General features: G+C 49.1%; 11 protein-coding genes across 11 annotated transcripts; 4 read left to right on the top strand and 7 right to left on the bottom strand.

The window, feature by feature from the left end:
- Positions 1 to 39: 39 nt before the first annotated feature.
- N7489_001319 (metal-dependent hydrolase family protein) lies at positions 40 to 1,383 on the top strand (the record flags this gene model as incomplete). Its single annotated transcript, XM_056707074.1, has 1 exon — positions 40 to 1,383. The coding sequence occupies one exon, from the start codon at positions 40 to 42 to the stop codon at positions 1,381 to 1,383; it is 1,344 nt and encodes a 447-aa protein (XP_056571376.1).
- A 122-nt stretch (positions 1,384 to 1,505) lies between these two features.
- N7489_001320 (fungal specific transcription factor domain-containing protein) lies at positions 1,506 to 3,918 on the bottom strand (the record flags this gene model as incomplete). The annotated part of the gene is made up of 5 exons (XM_056707075.1): positions 1,506 to 2,460; positions 2,513 to 2,683; positions 2,732 to 3,315; positions 3,366 to 3,648; positions 3,848 to 3,918. 5 exons carry the CDS (start codon positions 3,916 to 3,918, stop codon positions 1,506 to 1,508), a joined length of 2,064 nt encoding a protein of 687 aa, XP_056571377.1.
- A 391-nt stretch (positions 3,919 to 4,309) lies between these two features.
- On the bottom strand, positions 4,310 to 5,054 carry N7489_001321 (uncharacterized protein; the record flags this gene model as incomplete). Its single annotated transcript, XM_056707076.1, has 3 exons — positions 4,310 to 4,621; positions 4,650 to 4,970; positions 5,046 to 5,054. 3 exons carry the CDS (start codon positions 5,052 to 5,054, stop codon positions 4,310 to 4,312), a joined length of 642 nt encoding a protein of 213 aa, XP_056571378.1.
- Positions 5,055 to 5,397: 343 nt separating this feature from the next.
- N7489_001322 (uncharacterized protein) lies at positions 5,398 to 5,937 on the top strand (the record flags this gene model as incomplete). The annotated part of the gene is made up of 3 exons (XM_056707077.1): positions 5,398 to 5,402; positions 5,459 to 5,791; positions 5,838 to 5,937. 3 exons carry the CDS (start codon positions 5,398 to 5,400, stop codon positions 5,935 to 5,937), a joined length of 438 nt encoding a protein of 145 aa, XP_056571379.1.
- Positions 5,938 to 6,362: 425 nt separating this feature from the next.
- On the bottom strand, positions 6,363 to 8,748 carry N7489_001323 (uncharacterized protein; the record flags this gene model as incomplete). The annotated part of the gene is made up of 2 exons (XM_056707078.1): positions 6,363 to 7,468; positions 7,530 to 8,748. The coding sequence occupies 2 exons, from the start codon at positions 8,746 to 8,748 to the stop codon at positions 6,363 to 6,365; spliced, it is 2,325 nt and encodes a 774-aa protein (XP_056571380.1).
- A 675-nt stretch (positions 8,749 to 9,423) lies between these two features.
- On the bottom strand, positions 9,424 to 10,758 carry N7489_001324 (uncharacterized protein; the record flags this gene model as incomplete). Its single annotated transcript, XM_056707079.1, has 1 exon — positions 9,424 to 10,758. One exon carries the CDS (start codon positions 10,756 to 10,758, stop codon positions 9,424 to 9,426), a length of 1,335 nt encoding a protein of 444 aa, XP_056571381.1.
- Positions 10,759 to 11,263: 505 nt separating this feature from the next.
- Positions 11,264 to 11,738, top strand: N7489_001325 (uncharacterized protein; the record flags this gene model as incomplete). The annotated part of the gene is made up of 2 exons (XM_056707080.1): positions 11,264 to 11,481; positions 11,579 to 11,738. The coding sequence occupies 2 exons, from the start codon at positions 11,264 to 11,266 to the stop codon at positions 11,736 to 11,738; spliced, it is 378 nt and encodes a 125-aa protein (XP_056571382.1).
- A 377-nt stretch (positions 11,739 to 12,115) lies between these two features.
- N7489_001326 (FAD-binding oxidoreductase) lies at positions 12,116 to 13,842 on the bottom strand (the record flags this gene model as incomplete). The annotated part of the gene is made up of 5 exons (XM_056707081.1): positions 12,116 to 12,617; positions 12,668 to 12,903; positions 12,959 to 13,304; positions 13,369 to 13,472; positions 13,537 to 13,842. 5 exons carry the CDS (start codon positions 13,840 to 13,842, stop codon positions 12,116 to 12,118), a joined length of 1,494 nt encoding a protein of 497 aa, XP_056571383.1.
- A 1,044-nt stretch (positions 13,843 to 14,886) lies between these two features.
- N7489_001327 (uncharacterized protein) lies at positions 14,887 to 16,404 on the top strand (the record flags this gene model as incomplete). Its single annotated transcript, XM_056707082.1, has 8 exons — positions 14,887 to 15,073; positions 15,126 to 15,145; positions 15,203 to 15,239; positions 15,294 to 15,364; positions 15,428 to 15,729; positions 15,781 to 15,855; positions 15,912 to 15,979; positions 16,034 to 16,404. 8 exons carry the CDS (start codon positions 14,887 to 14,889, stop codon positions 16,402 to 16,404), a joined length of 1,131 nt encoding a protein of 376 aa, XP_056571384.1.
- Positions 16,405 to 16,713: 309 nt separating this feature from the next.
- Positions 16,714 to 17,931, bottom strand: N7489_001328 (uncharacterized protein; the record flags this gene model as incomplete). The annotated part of the gene is made up of 2 exons (XM_056707083.1): positions 16,714 to 17,194; positions 17,249 to 17,931. The coding sequence occupies 2 exons, from the start codon at positions 17,929 to 17,931 to the stop codon at positions 16,714 to 16,716; spliced, it is 1,164 nt and encodes a 387-aa protein (XP_056571385.1).
- A 1,387-nt stretch (positions 17,932 to 19,318) lies between these two features.
- lea1 (U2 snRNP complex subunit LEA1) lies at positions 19,319 to 20,400 on the bottom strand (the record flags this gene model as incomplete). The annotated part of the gene is made up of 4 exons (XM_056707084.1): positions 20,310 to 20,400; positions 20,175 to 20,215; positions 19,775 to 20,035; positions 19,319 to 19,681 (listed from the first exon to the last, which is right to left on the bottom strand). The coding sequence occupies exons 1-4, from the start codon at positions 20,386 to 20,388 to the stop codon at positions 19,319 to 19,321; spliced, it is 744 nt and encodes a 247-aa protein (XP_056571386.1). The 5' UTR covers positions 20,389 to 20,400.
- Between the last annotated feature and the right edge of the window lie 29 nt (positions 20,401 to 20,429).

Genomic DNA, 20,429 nt, shown 5'->3' on the forward strand with positions numbered 1-20,429 from the left:
TCTTGGCTGACCCAGCATTCTTTCATCTCCAAACCCACCATGTCACAAACTACCCTACCCGGCTCGGACATCAAGCCATGGACCCGTCCCGCACCGCAGGGATATAAGTTCACCAACGCAAACATCGTTGATGTCGAATCAGGCACAATCAAAGAAAGTACAACCATCATAACCACCGAAGGCAAAATCACCTACGTCGGCCCAGAAGCATCCATCCCAGTCTCACCGACCAACCTCGAAACAGTAGACTGCCAAGGCAAATACCTCTGCCCCGGTTTGTTCGATGCCCACGTACATCTGTGCGCAGTCCCAGGCTTTAGTGACCTATCCAAAGCCTTCGGAAACCCAAATGACGTCCACCTATTGCGGCAACCCTACACAGCCTCGCAGATGCTGCATCGCGGCTTCACCAGCATCCGCGACTGTGGCGGTGCCCAGCTCGCTCTGAAAGAGGCAATCGAGGACGGTGTCTTCCCCGGCCCGCGGGTATTTATCGCAGGCCATGCCCTCTCTCAATTTGGTGGGCATGGCGACCTGCGCGGTCCACATGAAGCTACGGAATGCTGCGGCGGCACCCATAGCAATAATCATCTGGGCCGTATATGCAACGGCGTCCCTGAGTGCATGGCGGCTGTCCGTGAAGAGATTCGCTGCGGAGCGGACTTCATCAAGATCATGGGTTCGGGTGGTGTGGCTTCGCCAACGGATAAGCTGGAGCATCTGCAGTTTACAGCGGCGGAGATTCAGTCAATGGTTGAATGTGCCGATAATGCTGGGACTTTTGTCACGGCCCATGCATACACCGTCAAGGCTATCCGGCATTGTATCGATAATGGTGTCCGTGGTATTGAGCACGGGAATTTCGTGGATCCACCCACTGCCAAGCTGATGGCTGAGAAGGGGGTCTACTTGACGCCTACACTCATCGCGTATGCTCAGATGGCTTCCGAACGGTGGAAGAATTACCTGCCCATTGAGTCGCAAACCAAAAATTCAATTGTGTTAAAGTCTGGTCTTGAGGCTTTGAGGGTTGCCTCGGAGGCTGGTGTGACTATGTGTTATGGCTCTGATTTGCTGGGTCCGTTGGGCTCTGCGCAGACCCATGAATTTGCACTACGCTCGCAGGTCTTATCGTCACTTGAAATTTTGCGTAGTGCTACTGTCAATCCAGCTAAGATGATGGGATGCGCGGATGAGCTGGGTCAGATCAAGATGGGCTTCCATGCTGACGTTGTGATTCTAAACAAGAATCCACTCGAGGACGTGACCGTCTTTGACAAGCCTGATACACATGTGCTTGGTGTGATGAAGGATGGTCGTGTCTATAAAAGTAGGTGGGATGCGTTGCTAGAGGATGGGCAGATTCCGGTGAGAGTACAATGATTATATTGACGTGTACTGCACTGCATTCATTGCATGGTGGTTGGTGTCCTCAGTGTTACGACAGGAATACATATATCCAAGCCAAAGTTGCACTTATTTTCTCTCCTAATGTCCCTGATATTTTATGTAAACCCAGAGAAGTCTAGGACATCAAGCCCAGTTAAACCCATGAGAAAGGCAGGATCATCACTCTGGAGTCCGGACAACAGGTCGTATTCTGTAGGCTGGAGCTCCCGCAGCATACCACAGCTATGTGCTGGGTTTTGCAGGATCGAGCTTTCCGAGATAGGCTGTTCACCAGCAGTCCTCCAATCGGACATATTCTCGTTTGATTGTGGTGGGTGTTTTACAGTATGTAAAAACGGCACCTCAGGCTCTACCTCATGGATTGCTCTTTGCTCCATTGTATGAGAGCGTTCCAATCTGGTAAGCCATTCGGCCCATTGGTTGTAGTCAGATGCGGAAGCCGAAGCCTGCATATCCTGCCTTTCGCTGAGCACAGAGGACGCTTGATGGAGCTTCTCCGCGGCCTCATTTGTTATCGACTGCACGGCCTCGACGAATTTTACCCCCAGTTTGGCTGTCATGTTCCCTGTTGCCATTTTCCGAAGGCAATCTAGACCAAATTGAACTCGAGAATTGTATCCTGAATCGCGTTCCGTGATCCCAGCCACTAATGTCACGATAGTCGCAATACTGCATCCCTGGAAGTCTGTGAAGGAGAAACGAGTGATGTTGCGGGTCCGCGTCAGATTCTCAAATAGCAGGAGAAGTTTTCTACCTGCCTTTGCACAATATCGAGATTGCCTCAAAGTAGCCTCGCGTGGATCAGGAGGGCGCGATGTAGGAACCATATGACGGCGAAGACTCGTTCTGGCAACAGTTACTAGGGCGACTTTGCCCATGGTTATCCACGCATAGTAATAGTTCAAATAGAGGTGGAAGATCGTGCGGTATCTTGAGTCTTTAGGGTCCACGTTGTCAAGCTGGAAGTCTAGTGGTAAGGACTTCTTCCACTGCCGAAGATCAGAGGCCAGAGCTTCGGGTTCTGACTGCCCTTCTGCTGCGGTGCCAACGCTACTTGAGTAGTAATTAGTTTGTATGTCCTATCGGAGTGGACGAAACGTACCATGGCTCTGCAATTCGATCGAGAATCTTGATCAGACGAGTGTATGCCACCTGAAATTGAATATTGTTGTATCTTTGCAGGAAATCCAGTGCTGGGAGAGGCGATGGATGTGGCACTTTGACTACGTTGGCATCAATAGAGCGGGGTCTATTTAGTTTGACAGTGGTACACCTGGGATTGTTAGCGAGGTTGGCCTTTGACGATGGCCCTGTCACCTACCTCTCGAGGGAATAGATTGACCACCATAACCGACACCGAATTTCTCTCTCCCGGTCATCAACTGCTTGATCTTCTGGGTTAAGATGGAGATCAAATGCCAGTGCTTTGCGCAACGCCAAGCCCATATAGACATAGGATGATCCAATGGCACTTGCTGGCATTAGGTAGACACCCAACAAGAAAGGCGCTTGAATGGATCGAAGGCAAGGTCGGTCAATCAGGTCAGGGATAAGCGTTTTGGCATGAGTATAGAATACTTGGCCTAAATCATCATTATCCCGATGTAGGCTTACTGCAGATACATCTGGTCTTTCTAGTGGCGTCCACTGACTACCTAGAGCGAATGTTGCCATTACGAGACAGACAAAGCTCAAGTCAGATCTCAACGGGGAGGTGGTGTCGTTGTAAAATTGGTCAATCTCAGACAATACTTGATCTTGGTCAAAGTAGAAGAATGTATCTGTTGCATGCTTGATAAATACCGATAGCAAAAAATCGGCGACAGGGCGTGGGGGAAATGCGTCAATTGCTGCATGTAAACGTGCCACCTCAGATGGATGAAGTGCCTTTGAGCGCGTCATATGCTTGAATTCGTGAGTTGGCATGGGTTCAGAATCAGTAAGATATGACTCACTGCTTGCATGCTGACCATATCCCTTTCTTCGGGAGCAGCATCCGGATCTAGCGAGAACGCCTCCCTCAGACGGGAGAGGATGTTTGGCCACGGGATCCTTTTGGATTGACCTGCAACAACATGTTCGGCGAGCCTTTGGGACAAAACTGATGCTGGAGAAAGCGGATCATTACGATTGTCGTCATCTTGCAGTAGCCGGGCTTGGCTGTTGCTTGATACGGTGCCTTCACCAGGTTCGGTGAGGCCACTAGACGTGGTATCTTGAACAGAAGGCGATCTCGCCCTGTCTCGGGTTAGACAGACGCTTTTCTTTCAAAGGACGATAGACTCGATACCTTTCAAACCTGCAGGCAAAGTTGCTCGAAAAGCACCGCTGACATCTTCCCGGGATCGCCTCCACACACTTGCTTTTTCTCGCCTTGCAACGATCGCATCTTAGCCCAGTTAGTGGATACACCTCAACTCAGATGGACCATGCATACGCTCGAGGTGCCCTTTTGCGATTCTCGTCGGCAACCCGCCTTCTTCGTCGTCGTTTCGAGGCAAAATCCATTGCAATAAATTGGGATAGTTATCCGAAGGGTCATAGAGAACTGGACCTGTAAAGGATGAGGAAAAGGACAATTTCCCGAAACTCGGCAATCTGGCCGGGAACCCTCGTTATCTACCCCACACTCCCAAGCATGGCAATATCTGGAGAGAAAGGAATACGAGATAAAAATATTATATCGGGAGGCTTTTCAGTCACAACCCATATGTATCTGGCTAATAAATGAACTATGTTTTGATGATTCTACGAAGGATATTACCAATCGGACACTGTCATAGCCCTGGAGGCATCTGATATTTCCTCTATTTGCTCATTGCTTTGGCATGCTTCAAGGTTTGCACATTGGGGTACCGTTTGAATTGACAATCCTTTCGTCCCCATCGTTAACTTCATCTCAAAATCTTGCTGAGTAGGGGTATTCCGCATTGTCATCCCTCTGGATTCCACTGACCCCCATAGAATCTTGATACCATAGCCAGAGCATATCCTGTTGCTCCCGATCCAAGGCAAGAAATTTCACGCGCAGTTGAATCTCAGACGAGCTGCGTAGTTCTAACAGTCGCAGTTCCTCATCGTGATTTTCCCGCCGCAGTCGTTGGATGGACGGTAGCCTGCAAAAGACATTGGTGATGTTCGCCTCCACCCCACGTACTCGGGCGAGTGCACGGTGGAGATTTTCAACGTCAAATAACAAAACCTGGAATCCCTTTAAAGAAACTGAGGGAGTGGGGAACAGGTCGGGGGGTGGCGATCTCGAGGTAGAAATTGAGGTCTTCCCCGTAGTACTGCATCAAGCCGTGTTGGTGTTCAGGAGACAGAGCTTCGAATGTCGTTCGCGCTTTCTTTACGGCTTGCGCAGCGTTTTCTTCCTGGTCCCGCAAGAATCGAGACACCTTCTCAACCGCTCTCTGGATCTCCGGATGTTGGGTACTGAGGTCTGGAAACGAGTCCAGAAAGCGAGAAGTAGTTAAACAGCAATTCGCCGAGTGAACAGCGGTCTTCAAGTCATCAAGAGCCTGGCAAAGTCCTGGATCCAAGCACCTCTCACTTCTTGGCTATATGGCAGAGAAGAGATGTTAGTGTAATTGTCTCAAGGTTACCTAGGTGGTTATCCAGGCAAAGATACTCACTTTGGCCATCTCTGCGAATGTTTGAAAGATAGTCCAAGCGAGACAGTGAATAATGATGAAGATAAGATGCTCAGAGTCCTGGAGGCTTTGAGACAACCTCTTGCCAAAATTGTATTTGATTCATCTCGAAGGTTGCAGTCAGTGTAAAGCCTGGTCCCAAATTGTACCTCCCATCACTTTGCCCCTATTTCTGAAAGTGTAGAGAAATTGCCCGGGGAACCTTGGAAGTTTGTGAGCTGAGGTAATTCCTCTGTAGGTGCCCATGTGACTTCATAAGGCTGCGGTTGCCCAAGTTCACCTAACACTTTACCACTTTAATTACCTCTAACAACACTCCATCTTCACTTAAATCATGGGGTCAGTCTAGTCACCATCAAAGAATTATCTAAAGGCAACCTGCTAATAGGACACAGTTACACGCACTACTATGCCATCCTTGGCTGGGGTACGCCTGAATGGGAAAAAGCCTGGGACCAGCTCATCCAAGATGTCCCCGAAATCATCAAAGAAGCCCGGGTTCCTCTCAGCGGTCCAACCGATGATGAAGACGAGATCACACCGGTGGTTGTAGACTCCGAGGAAGGCATATACCTGAATGGGATTAGAGGAAATTCCCACGAACCATTCATACTGCGCAAGCCAGGTCACTGGACTTTCTGCAAGACTGCTCGAAAGTCATACGATGTGGTTGTTGCATCCATCCTTCTCAGGACTTGGATGCTGGCACCGAAGAACCTTGATCTTGGGTATGTTACATGTTACATCCGCAGAATTCGTTCTAATGGTGTATAGCTCTGATGGTGACTATGAAGACTGGGCCGATGCGCGTGACCTGTGTGCCACCTTGTGGCCTGACGAGCCTACCGATGCCTTGTGGGAACGGGGTGATTAGGAAAATAACGTGTATGCTGAAGATGGAAGGGACCAGGTCAATTAATGCAGGGGGTTTCTTTTTAGGGGGCCATTAAGCTCATTTATGTGCTATTCCGTACCCCATGTCGCTCACATTGATGACCTTGACTTGTGGATGCACAAGATCATGGACTTGCTCTATTCTTTTCAAGATTCTGTTTAATTCCTTTTACACATACAGCTTGAGGGTCTGCGGAGTACAGCCCTCGCTGGGGAAATATCGCCCGTCTCACTTCCTTACAGGGGGAGTTAGATTTGTGGGATTTATTCGATTTGTATATTCAAATGCACCATAAGATTACGGCAAGAATGTCGGGGTCTTGAGGAACCTGGTATGCATGGCCGAATTCCGTTTAATGCGATCTTGGTTAACCAACTACTCACTCAAACCAACAGTCCATTCAGTTAACCAACAATCCATTCACGTTTTTGCCCCTCATCCCAGATGACTGGTACAAAATACCCTTCCTCTGGCCATTTTGCAAAGCTGCTGATAGACTCGAATGTTCCCAGGCCTTCATATTGTCCATAAAGGACTGCATCTTCAGTCGTGCACAGTGACACCACTACACACGATTGCATTGATCCAGGTCGAGAGCGTTCTGACCCACTCCAAATAATTCCGTAAGTCCTATCAGGCTCGAAAACAACGGGGGTTTTGGTCTTCAGCACGCAGACATTGGACAAGTTGGTGACTCCTTCGAGATTGTGCTCTTCGACCCACTGCTCCCAAGCCAGTAGCCCCTGCCTAGGTTCAAGATCAAGCAGTCTGATGTCGAACACTATGCGGGATGGGAATACCCACGACGTGTAAGTCGTGATCTGAAGTCCTCGAGGTGTAATCTTTCCTGGATCGCCGGAGAGGTATTGGATCTCTTCGGTATATTGACACACCTTCATCGCCCAGCGCATTCCATAATCTTCAAACCGTGGTCCAGGCTGGAACAGCACGCCTTGGGGGAAACTGTCAATCAAGCTGTAAAACTTCCGCATCCGTTCATCAGATCCCTTGACGTCGAGAATTTCCTTCAAGTCGAGATTGAGAATTCCCGCTAGGATGATTGGGCGATCGCGTGCCTTACTGGTGGCTCGCGTGGCTACATTAAACCAATTCCATATAATGAGCTGATCTCTGGTGATGTCGTTTCTGTCGAAAGGAGTAAAAATAGCAAACAAGTTGACAAAGCGTTCGAATTTGGATGTGGAGTCGATGGTATGTTTAAAGAAGCCGAACCAGACACCCATGGCAAAGAAGGCAATGCTCTCTTGCATGACGGGCAGTTTTCCTCGGTCAAGCTTGGTCAGGAGCTCGTCAGCGATAGTGGCAATGTTGACTGCCTTGTCAGAGAACAACATATACAGCCGGCTCTTGGCGGCCAGTCCTTCTTGAAGCGTCCATAACCGGCGCATCCAGCCCGAACAGTGCAGCACCCTCAGGAGAAGTTCTAGGTGACTCGTAGAGCTGCTATTTACTTGCCTCATCTCTGAATCAAGGATCATCGTCCGGTAAGCTGTAATCGGTTAGGTTACCATCCAAGAAGTTCCAGTAGTTTGCTAACAGTTTGCACTAACCATCTGCGTATACTTCACGAATGCGCTGAATTGCCAAGCTCCGGACGTCAGGCTGATGTGGTATGCATAAGGTATCAATCCACAATAGTACTGAATCATCTCTGCGCAGAGTTTGGCTGCCTGCGAAATGGGCAAGTCGAGCCACGCCAGTGTGTAATGGTCCGAATGGGCCGCCCTCATAGCGAGGGACATATTCGCTGCCATTGAGGACATGTCTTGCCTCCTCATAAAGGAGCTTTAGTTGGCAGATTGGGAGACTGTTACCCTTTGTGTTTCCTAGGCCATCAGACCACACGTGCGAGATGGCCAAGTATTGCCTGCCCACGCGCTTTCTCACAATCTCAGCCTTGATATTCTGGTTGCCGAGCTCATCCTCGCCATCAGCCGTGAGCATCAAAAGAGGAACACCTCCATCTAGGAGAATTGCATGCAGCTGCTCGATATTGGACTGGAGGTGCGAACAAGTGCACTCTTCTTGTAAGTGTCGAGTGACATAGTCGCTCTCATCGACGTTGTTCGCCACACATTCCGTCTTCTTGCAGCGCTCATGCGTTATTGTATCCCACTCAGCCTTAACACGCATTAACTGAAGCAGGTACACCGGGGTTTGCACTCCACCACCGGCGATACGACACTTGGCTGCCTCTAAGGGGCACCATCCCTCCGCGACCATTCGCCTACAGTCAGATTCTCCGGTGAACAACCATGACTGAACACGAGGGTCCGGGGTCTGAGGACCATCTCGTTTGTCTGCAATATCCCAGAGAGCATGGCAGACCAGCCGAATGGCCAATGCCATATCATTTCGCACATACAAAGGGCCGTACCCGAAAAGTTGCTCGCAGACTTTCTTGACAATGTCAATAGCTCGCTCGCTGAGCTTCCTCTTCTTCCATTCCTTAGCATTGCTGACATATTTATTCAGATGCTTTGTCGTTATATACTGCCGAGTGTCTTCTTTCCTGCGCATGAGAAACTCGGACTGGTCCAGCTGGTCCCCGAACACATAGTGGAGCATGCCGAAGTAGAGCCAGCATTCTATCTCAGAGTGGAAGCTCTGGGGAATTTGACGCGGAGGGAATTTTTCCGCTCCTGTTTCCAGTTTCCAGCCACAGCGAGTCGGGAACTGATCCCAATCACCTCCATCATATAGCGAACCGTTGTACTCAATCCGAAGAGGCTTTGGGGGTTCGTCAGGAAAGAACAAATGCTCCGCCATTGTAATTGTTTGCCCCAGAAAATTTGAGAGTCACACCTTTTCAGTCAGACGAAGCCCCGCGTCAGCTTGGAGAATAGGCATGCCCTAAAGCGCTAGTCTCTTACTGGTTGGTTAGTTCCCATGCCAAGAAATGTCATTTTCCCCATCTTCGTATTCAGCTCTGTTGCAAGTGCTACATCTATTTTTGTGATTTGGTATGTTATGATTCTTACGTTGTGGCATTCTAAGACCTGAACCCAACGGAAGGAATCATGATGACAAGGTCGATATTGGAACTAGGGCAGTCGCGGATAGTTATCTAGGGTAGAAGAAGCCAGTCACTTGAATATGGAAAGCAACGCACTTAGGGCACTGCATGCATGGAATCACAGTTATTTGACCTTTGTTTCGATCAAATCAGATAAGTAGCAGACCGTCGTACGACGTACCGCTACGTACTATATTGGGGCCAGGAAAGTGACCAACGGAAATACAATGATGACCATGATCGATATAGTACAATAGTTCTCCAATATGGCTTTATAAGGACAAAGGACAAAGACCTGGAAGTCAGAAATGATCTCAGAGGGGCAAAGAGAGATATGTCAAATTGCATGTACGCAACCCTCAACACAACCACCACTCACGGGACAGGACCTGGTGGAAAATTGGTACTGGGGTATCGCACCCCCTTTTTCAGCCAGCCTGCCTGCGCATCTGTTTGTTGAATTCTTTTTCTCGTGCGGCCCGTAGTAGCTGGCGCCGAACGTCCGGGTCATCGCTGGACCACCATTTTTCCTCCCAAGGCAGTAGGCCGCCGCCTCCAGGGAAGAACTCTGAGAGCAGAATTCTACCAGCCCCCTTGAAGTCCAACTCGAGCTCCATTAGCGTATGCATAATCTTGAATTCGGCAAACACCATCGGGATTGGAATTGCTTCGTTCTTCGAGTCCGGACGCATAGCCAGTCGAAGCGGAATTCCCAACATCGCCGGCCGACGCGGGGCCCCGGCCGTGATGAGGTTTTGCACCATGCCAGTGCCGCCCACCGCGAGTAGAAACCATGCATGTTCCTGGATCCCCGTGCTGCTGAGGAGAAGCATGAGCCACAGCACCACCAACAGAAACATCACCATGCGCGTCGTATTGCCTGGGCTCATCAGTCGCATCAGTGGACTCCTACGTGCCTGCTCCCCCTCGTCTTCCGGCAACTGGCCCCCAGCCATGTCTTCCAGATCCAACCCGCCCTTCGCCCCACGCACCAAAATCACATGCTGCGTGCCAACACCAACCGTCAACGCAATATCCTTGCGCTTGCCTAAGATTCGACACGCCCATTTCTCCTTCCCCCACTGCGGCAATGCACCAGACGCGTAGGCCAGTATTGTCCCGGCCACCGTCACCAGGAAGATACTCCAGTCTCCGAACAGGGCAAATGGTATCACACTGACGCCTAGTTGAACCACTGTCACAACGATTCCTAGCCAATGCACCCAGTCATGACCAGGTTTCCCCACTGGATGGCGACCATCCAGCGCCCACTCGTAGACACTGATGCAGAGGCCGGCCTGGCGTGGGCTCACAAATTTGCGAGAATTGGGGGTTGTTTCTGTCGTTGCCGTGGCCTTTGCCGACATCTCCGTGTCTGCAATCCTGGCTTCCTCATCTTCATACAAGACTGGGTGGGCTTGCAGTCGCTGTCGTACTTCTGCTGGCATCCAGTATTCATAATTCTGAAACACACGCCCTAAAGTCCAGGACCGGTTGAATCGCTTATACCCCGTGGCTAGGTTGATTACCTGGAGGGTAGAGTCAGGGCTCGGAGGCATCAGGCGGCCTTCGCTTTGGACAGTGAGTAGCGCCGAGATAGCGTACGATACCCATCCGAAAGAGAAGGTAACGGGGGTGATAGGGCCGCCGGAGAGGGCTGCCTGAGCGATGGCAATGACATCCCCGCCAATAATTAAGAGGATTGAAAATAAATCGGATGGATTGACCCACTGCGCACGAAAATTGGATGCTGTTTCATCCATACTAGAAAAAGTAAATCCTACGCCTCCACAGTCAGAGTATTAAATAAGAGGAGAAACACTTGAAGCTGGGGCTGAGCTTTTCGCTTACATCACGCGCCAACGGCACGAGCGTCAACGTTATCCGAGAATACGAAGATATCCACAATTCAGCACTGACCACCTGCATAATCCAATGCAAGTAGAAAAAGGATATCAGCACGGACGACATTAGGAAAAAGGGAACTGATGATAGTCCCTGTTACCTCCATAGTTATATACCATGTATGTAGGTAGAAACAACCTTGGAAAGCACATGGCCCGAACCGTGGAACATTCCAAGGTTGGAACCTTATTGCATGCTTAGTCATGAATCAACGGAACCTTCCAAGGTTGGAAAAGCCACAGTTGTTTCATGCCCGACTTGCAAACGCCACTAATTTGTATCTCCAACAAGACATTATTGTCCCGCCCATACTTCTCGCCTACACTCTGCACTCAAGTTCGAACTATATACAAAGCTACAAGAATGCCAATCACCAAGAATCTCGCACTGCCAAGCTCGGCGAAGGAGCTGGCACTAACCTCGGCCTCGAAATTATTCATCGCCTTCATCTCTTCACCAGATCCAATTACGAAGCAACCTTGGTGCCCAGATGTACGGGATGCTTTGCCACATATCAATAAGGCGTTCGCCGGAGATGATGCGCCTGAATTAGCTATCGTCGAGGTTGGGCAAAAGCCCGAGTAAGTTTTACCATGATCGTGTCTGAATCTGCAACATTTTGTTTTCGAAATAACATTGAAAATGAGTCCTGTGGTACATTCAGCTGATATCTATCAGATGGAATAACCCCCAGAATGTTTACCGAACAACGTGGGCCACTAAAAACATCCCCGCGTTGGTACGCTATGAAAAAGTCAACGGGCAAGTCACCGAGACAGGGAGATTGGTGGAAGGAGAAATTCTCAACAAGCAAAAGCTCCTGGATTTCATCGTCTAGTTGTATCTCTTGTCATTCATCGTGCACCCACCCCTTACATTACTCATATCGAACTGCGCTATATATATCTAAGGTACTGGTCCGTTTCTTCGCTATCGTATCCAAATGCTAGTTGCACCATCACACGGACTTGGGGTTTTAACCCTCTGTAACCCCTCGGAGCGCTGTGAAACAGGCCTAAATCCTTGATGTCGGACTCTTCAATACCTCGCCAGATTCGTTGGCAAGGAATCGTCCAAACTAGAGGATTGTTTCCTTTCCCTTTCTTTAGTAGACATGTTGCTCTAACATTACTAGTTGTTGGTAGATTCTTTATATAAAAGCTTTGTTCCCATACCCCAAGCATCATACACATCCCAAGGTCATCTATACATCTGCTAAACCTTAAATCCACCAGGCATAAGAGTCTGGAAAACACCATGAGGATCATACTTCTTCGCAATACCATCGAGCCTTTGGTGGTTCTGCGCGCCATAGCCAGGGAAGATAGACTGGAAGCCAGCAGCATCACCCATGTAGTTGAATGCGTCGTACAGACCGGCCTTCTGCGTAGCAGTATTGATCTTGTAAGTGGTCTCTTCGACCCAAGAAGCGACAATGTCATCGTAAGCCGAGCCAATCCACTCAACCACTTCTGCGTAGCAGAGATAGACCTGCGAGGAGTCCAGGCCGAGGGCATTTCCGCCACGAGCCTCAGATGCCTTCAACCAGTCGGCACCGATAGGTTGCCAGTCCAGCTGGATAGTGGAAATGTTGGCGGTAGGAATTTGCGCGTACAGCTTGGGGAGCTCGTCGAAGAAGGTTTGGTTGATAATGCTGATGCCGTTGAGAAGCTCCTTGTAGCTTGTGCCCTTAACGGTTCCGGCGACGAATACGTCACTGAGTCTCGTTAGCTACTAAGTCATGGCCTTCTGGGCGGGTGATCATACTTGATGCCATCAATCACCATTGCGCCTGTCTCAGTGGCAAATTCAGCGACCGTCTTGAAGTCAAGGGTGCTGCTGATAGCCGGAATATCGGTGAAGGGCTTGAAGATATCGGGGTAGCTGATGCTGTCGCTATCGTAGAACAGAATCACAGAGGCGAGAGTAGTCTCGCCGGGCACGAGAGCTGGTACAATGTGCGTCTTCGGGTCGTAAATGTCAGATGCGTAGGTAGCCGCAGCCTAATGAAACTAGTTAGTGACCAATCATACAGCCAAAGACTTCAGCATAACGTACCGCCAGGAATTGATCGATGTACTCGGCAGACACGGTGTGGGCACCAGCCCAGACCTTGCGCGACTTGATAGTCTCCAGGTCGAACCGGGTGACGATGCCGAAGTTACTGCTCCCGCCCTTCAAGGCCCAGAACAGATCCGGATGGCTCTTCTCGTTAGCTTCCACAATCGAGCCATTAGCAAGAACGATCTCGTAGTTGACAACGGTATCACAGCCGAAGCCAACCTGGTTTCCGTAGAAGTTGATACCGCCAGCGAGGAGCAATCCCGGCACGCCGACAGGGCCAAGACGGCCACCAGCAGCGGTCAGGTCGAACTTCTGCAGGTATTCGTAGACATCGCTCCATCTAAACAGAGGTAAGCAAGAACCATCACCAGCGCCGACAGAAAGGGGGAAGAAAATCGACTAACCGGTATGAAGGACCAATGGACACAATGGACTGATCCTTCGACAACTCCAAAGTAGTCAAGTTCGACATAACAATCAAGACACCATTATCGATATTGTTCGAGCCCTGCGACCGTCAGATCAGGGTGAACCCAGTATAGTATTTAGACAGTTTCAGATCAAGAACCCACCCGGATACCCATGTGGCCACCGCCCCGAACAGCGAACTGAGCATTGGCATTGGCCAACGCCGCGATGCCATCCGCGAGCTGCGCACTGGACTGCGGTCGGAACACACAGCCAGGAGCCATCAGCTCCGTGTTCGACCAAAAGTTCGCCGCCTCGTACTTGTAGACGCTACTGTCGGCGAAGAAGAGCGAATCCCCAAGCGGCGCCTGCAGCGCCTTGCAGCCTGCCGAGACATTGGGGCACGCGTTAGCTGGTGTCGATGCTGCGACTACGCCGGCTAGCGAGAGCACGGCTAATGATGTGCGCATGGTGAATAAGTATACCTGGGGAGTGTATACAAATTTCGAACTGTGATCAAGGGGGTTCGGGTCAACGAGAAATGGAACGGCGGATAATCGTAGCTTAACGCCGAGAGGCGTTACTGCATTTGGATCTAGTTCTAAACGGTTCGGAAGCTGCTCTAGCTCTAGCCCGTCCTCTAGCTTGCCGAGTTAGATCGGTTGGGTTGTTTCAGGTGGAGACTTCATGGGTCTCATCCACTTGGCGTATTTGTCATATAACTAGTGGAACCATTTCGCAGAAATTGTGATGGACGTTGTAGCTGAGGGAGAATGTTCACAGACTTGCCCTTAATGCGGTTCTATTATTATAGTCCATGCAAACTATATAAGTGCAATAGAATGTAGAATGGGATTCACTTCTATATGTTGTGGCGTCTCTTAAAGTTGCCCAGGGCTGAGAAACTTCCGACCCACCTGAACTTATAGTGCCTAGACGAGGCATAATTAATTAATTATCTTCAATGAAGTTCATAAAAAAACAAAACATATTTTTCCAGTTCGTCGATCCTTACTTTGTTAGGGCTCTACTCCGTAGATCGAGTTTCCCAACTTGGCTACTCCGGAGATATGCCGGAGAACTACCCTCTTCTCACTTTTATATACCTCGATCTCGATGTCAGCTTGCCTGTCGAAGTTCAACATAGGTACAACAGCCGGGCTAAACATTTCCATATTTCAATTTGACGGGTACTGACTGGAATTTGGCCGAGTACAGACTTTATTTACCCTTTACCATTTTAGGTAGATCCTCATGCGAAATGGGTTGCATATATCGAGTGGATCAAAGTCTCCACGTTGTCCGCGAGATTATTTGTTGTACCAGACTTTTGATATTCACTCGATTTATGGTCAAACGATTATCATTCAACACGGGGTTGTCACTTTGTTTTCCCACGTGTCTTCCCTCAAGATTCAAATATAAATCTACATATACCCGGTTTCCACGTTTCCACTTACTACCGTACTTGGACCTCGATTGGAACAGATGGATCTAATTCTCCAATGAGCGTTATGGCTTCTTCCATCTCGCCGGCCATGCCGCCGCCGCCGGGTCGGGCCTCCAACTTCGTTAACCCACCCTATACGGGTACTAAATTTGTGGTTGTCAATTCTATCTTTCTACCGCTGGCTATCATTGGTTTGGCTGTGAGAACATGGACTCGGGTGTTTATTGTCCGGAGCTTTCGTTCTGATGACTGTGAGTGGGGCCCGTCGCGCATGGAGAGATGGCACCACTGACCGCTATATAGATCTAATGATTATGGCCCTGGTGTGTGCTACTGGATGAACTAGTTTCTGAGTTGGTTACTGATAGCCTTGGCTACAGATCTTATCATGTGTTCTCTCCGGCGTCACGTTAGAGAGTAAGGAACTCAACCGTCTGATATTGGAGCCTCGCTGACGCAAACTCACAACAGTGCTCAATTGGGGTCTCGGGAGACATATGTGGGATGTCCCCGAAGCCTACCTATCGCCAATGTTTGAAAAGGTTAGCAATTCCAGCCTGTCAAGGTACCTATCAGACGATAATGATCACTAACCTCTGGCACAGTTGAACTTAACATCCGCTATACTCTACTGCGCCGCAACGGGCTTCACAAAATGTTCCATTCTTGTATTCTACCTTCGCATCTTCCCCAGCCGGAATTTCCATATCGCCGTCTGGGTCCTTGTCTTTATTGCCGTGGGATACAGTTTGGCCAGTGTGCTCGCCAATATATTCAGCTGCACCCCGGTTGCCAAATCTTGGGATGATACAATTACAACGGGGCATTGCATGGACCGACCAGCCTTCTATTTTGCCAATGCTGGGCTGGGAATTTTTACTGACTTTGCAACTGTCGTGGTTCCGATGTATGTTGCTGTTTGAAATTAACCCGGCAGAGGTGCTAATTTTGATTTCAGACCATGGCTGCGCCGGCTACAAATGCCCTTGGGCCAGAAGATCGCTGTGACTGTCATCTTAGCAATGGGTTGTTTGTAAGTGATATATTTCCATCCCAAAGAGTAGACCCAATACTAACGTCAGGACTCAGCGTTGGGGTTGTGAGCTGTATTCGGCTATCATCTCTGTATATTCTTCAGACAAGCCCTGATTTAACATGTAATGATCGGACATTCCTACAAACAGAAGGAAATCGCTAATACGAAAAAAAAGGGACGACTACTGATGCCCTGATGTGGTGCACCATCGAGTTGAACCTCGGAATCTTCGGGGGCTGTGTGACTGCCATTAGACCATTTGTCCGACGATACTTCCCTCGACTATTAGGTCTCTCAGCATCCGGCGATACCTCGAAATCTCGCAAATACGGCCACCAACTCGGTTCTTTCCCTCACAGCAGTCGACCGGACTTCACAGGGCGCAATAATCAATACTCGGCAACACTTACTTCACACAGCAAAGCGCCGGATAATGACAGTGAGGAACACATCCTACCAACCGAGGAGAATGGGGAAAGGGTGGAAGGCATCATCCGAACGGTCGAGTTCGATGTGGAGAATTCTAGTAGCTCACATGCCAAGTGAGATATAGTTTCTTTGTTCCAACCTCCCATCCCAGTGGAGATCCTGAGTAAATGATGTAGGGTCCTATCAATATAATGTAATTCATCCCCTATTTCTGTAAAGCAATAACTGGTGATACTAGTATCCCCGCGAGTCCGATTCACTTCTGCCTTATGGCGGCAGGTGAATGCGTATATAAGTAATGCCAAAGACTCTTTGCTTTGAACTGATTCTAATTATTGCATCAACCATCATGGCAGCTATGATATTGTACAAGAACTCCATCAGCACGGCCACCCATGGTGGAGTACAATGACAGATGGGGCAAAGCTAGACCTTATAGGCCAGAATATACCGATCTCCATCATACTCAGTGACAGTGTAATACTCCTTGCGAACAGGGTTGAAGCTAAGATCTTCATTTCCAGCCATGAACCACCCCTGGTGTTTTGTCGCCGTCTTCCCTTGTTCCCAAGTAAAAAGATCGCCTTCCTTGGGAGCTCTGCCCGTACTGCGCGAGATGTAAAACTTGCTGTCGTACGAAACAGCACCCTGCACGTTGGGTATATTGACACAGTACGCCCAGCTTGCGGTAGCGATGCCGTTATCGTCGGTGCGCAGCCGCCGAGTCGTAGCATCCAGATTGTATTTCACATAGCGGATAGGGACTGGCGTTTTGTTGGCGTCATCGAAAGTTTCTCCATCGCGCACAAATTCACCCACCATAAGGGTGTCGGGTGAGTCGCTGCGGTCAAGGGAAATCCAAGAGAAGCGGAAGGGAGAAGAGTCGCCGGGGGTCCATTTGTAGTAGCTTTTTGATGGTATCAGACTTTGGTCCAAAAGAAGATGATATATAGAGACTCACCGGATTTGAGGAAGCACGTATCGGTACCCATCCGCAGAATACCCTTTGCCGTCTTTGGTTTTTCCGACACCGTCTGCAATCTCGACCTCCCAGATATTGTCCAGGTCAAATGCACGAATACCATTATTGGTATCGACAACATACAGCACATTTCCATACCACATGATGCCGCCGGCATGGATACTGATGGGTTTGAAGTCGTCGTCGGCAGTAGGGTACACGAGCATCACATGGCGATACTTGTGTGTTTTGCGATCAACAAAGCTGAGCCGTACGCTTTCTCCTTTTTCATACCAACTGACGATCCACGCCTCATGGTCATTCCAGGTCCCCTTTCCGAAAGCATCAGCAGAGCTGGTGATTCCTTGCGGAACCCACTTCTTCGTGTTGTCATCGCCCGAGTTCCAAGCCCATGCCTCGGCAGGAGACCCATTGCCAACAGAGGGCGAACCTTTGCTTAAGGCACGATTTGCAGATTGAAGAACCGCAGTGACGCTCGCAATTTTACCCTTTGACTTGAAGTACTTTGCAAGCACAGGCAGGTGAGCATTGTCTGCAGATTCTTTGAGGGTGAAGTCTTTGCTGGCAAGAGTCGTCTTTCCCTGGCAGTAACGAGGGTCTGCCGCAATGGTGAAGGGCAAGCAAAGAGAAAGAAGGGTAGTCAAGACTAATGTATACCGCATGATGGGACTTTTGGTATCGAGAGGGCTTGTCTTTTGACCGTTGAGGACAGAGTCCGGGAATATCTAATTTATAGTGCGGTCTGCTGCATCTAGGGAGAGAGAGCTAATATTAGCTGCATATGAAGTGTAACCCAAGTGCCACTACTCCGTTCATGCATTTGTAAAGGAGTCTTTCCTCTGGGATAGCTCTTGTTAGGGATGTGATCGTCATGGAACACGAGACTTGTTAGGCCCAGTTGGAGTAGTCAAGCCCCTTCTGCTGTTGAAAATAGCCCTGCGAGAAAGGCGGATCAACACGCAGAATGATGCCAAACTAAGGAATTTGTGGAGGCTCGTATCATGTGGAACACTGGTTGGATGGTATTTTCCACTGGTCCGACACGAATCGATGTCGGCTTGACCCGCCTTCACTATTACAAGGCTTACAAGAGACCTTCCTGGTCTTAGTATCTTGGACTTTAGTTACTACAAGAGTTCTATTGGGGCGTCCATACTATTACACTATTACACATATTGATTAGACTAGAAATGTTCGAAAGCCGAGGGTTCGGTATACATATGGGCTATAATCCAAGAAAACAAATCTCTGCATATAACTCAATCATCAACCACGTACTCTGCAGTAATGAATTTACAATATTCTTGTTCTGTCCATTTCTTTTTTAATAGATTTCCCATCAGATCTGCAGTATACGAGCTATAACTATCCCGTTTTATCCCTGCCACTTGGCCCGAGGTTGCAAAGAATGAAGAACTCGTATTACACAGCCCCTGCATAACCAATCCCTATACGTACAATGTTGTATACAACATATATTATCTCCGATCTGAGGATTTAAGAATAGAATTATACCACTTCTTTGCACAACTTACTCTATACTTTGTACTTGGCTATCGGAAAGTTCAAACATTGGCCTGTGGACTGTAGTTGCTGACTCCACCTTCGATCATGGTTAAGTGCTCCCATTATACTTCGTGCTATTAATAGATGTGTGATTGTATACGAGATTTTGCTCCATCGAATTAGTTCGAACTGAATACTATACAGGGATTGAAGCTATAGAAGACCGTACCGGTGAAACAGAGACAGACCGTGCCTCTAAAGAATCACTGATAGATCCGGTCGTCAAGCAAAGGATAGCAGGCGGACATTTAGGCTATATACCAAATGATCTTTTGGATTCGATATGCTCAGAATTCATAGCTGGAATCTTTCTCTGATCCCAATCTAGGGGCATATGAATAAATGAATACCCAGATACGATACACACTGAACCCCACCCAGTCAGAAAAGAAACCCAGAAAGCTAAGCTCCAGAGAAGAAAAGACAAAACGTGATTGCATGTTCATAATCCGCGACCCATGCGAGAGACTCAAATCCTATCTCTCACATCTGCATGGCCTCGTCACCATCGACATCCGCTCCACCGGGTATCCGCCCCTCATTAAGCTCTTTCTCCAACTTTGTAATCTCTTGCAAGCTCTTCGCCTCGCGAATCAATTTCTCGACGCGCTTGCGCTCCTTGTCGGTGAGTTGTACTCGCACGCCCTTTTCGGCGGGGGTGCGTTCAGCCGGGGTAGAAACATCGAACGTGCGGGACTTGACACCCATAATCTTGGATGCGAGGGATGAGGGTTCCTCGTAGGTGCCGAAGAGCTCCTTAGCTGTAGCGCGCTCGGCGTCGGTTACTTTCTGGAAGTCAAGGAATCGGACTGAGGGGATGCGCCAGATAATCCAGTAGCGGTAGTTCTGCGAGGATCAGTTAGCTTGGCTTCCAATGCAGTCTAAACATGTCATATATAGCCAGATCTAACTAGTATATGGCTGCAGGTCTGGACAAACCTCTTTGCGTGTCACCGGGTTTTGCAGGAGCGACAAGTGTGTCAGCCGTCCCAAGGTCCGCAGCGGATCTAGGTCGGCAAGTTCAGACACATTGTTTGCGGTCAAGACCAGGTTCGTCAGGTTAGGCACTGAAGCTGCGAATGCTGGTTGAATGTGATTGATACGGTTGCGAGCGAGGAGGAGAGTGCGGAGGCGAGGGAAGTGGGGGAAGTTTCCAAGAGAGGAGATGTCATTATCGGTGAAGTCGATCGCATCTTGATCCTAGGAGCTGTTAACATCGGATTGACAAGGGTATGACTGAGCTGCCTGCGGACTCAAAAATTGGTCTAGCGGCAACTCGAAAAGACATGGCAGAGGCAAATAAGCCTCAAGGATTGCTTGAAAGAAACACAGCACTTACTTTGGCGATACCCAAGTTCTCAATTGTGGGGATCTTGTGACCTACACGACCACACAAAAGACGATATCAATCCAGCTCTTAATCAAAAGTGTAGTACCTGTTCTTTTCAGGCAGGTGTGTAGTGGGTGAACGCACCTCGGAGATCCAGCTCACGATCTGTGAGCGGATTGATATATGTCAGAGAACTTTGAATGAGCTCAGCGGTCAAGCGCATGGTGGCGGCGGTGGCTGTTGCCGAAAGTAAGGGGTGTATGA

The sequence above is a fragment of the Penicillium chrysogenum genome, assembly GCF_028827035.1.
Source record: "Penicillium chrysogenum strain IBT 35668 chromosome Unknown utg000001l_segment0_segment0, whole genome shotgun sequence".
Taxonomy (NCBI): domain Eukaryota; kingdom Fungi; phylum Ascomycota; class Eurotiomycetes; order Eurotiales; family Aspergillaceae; genus Penicillium; species Penicillium chrysogenum.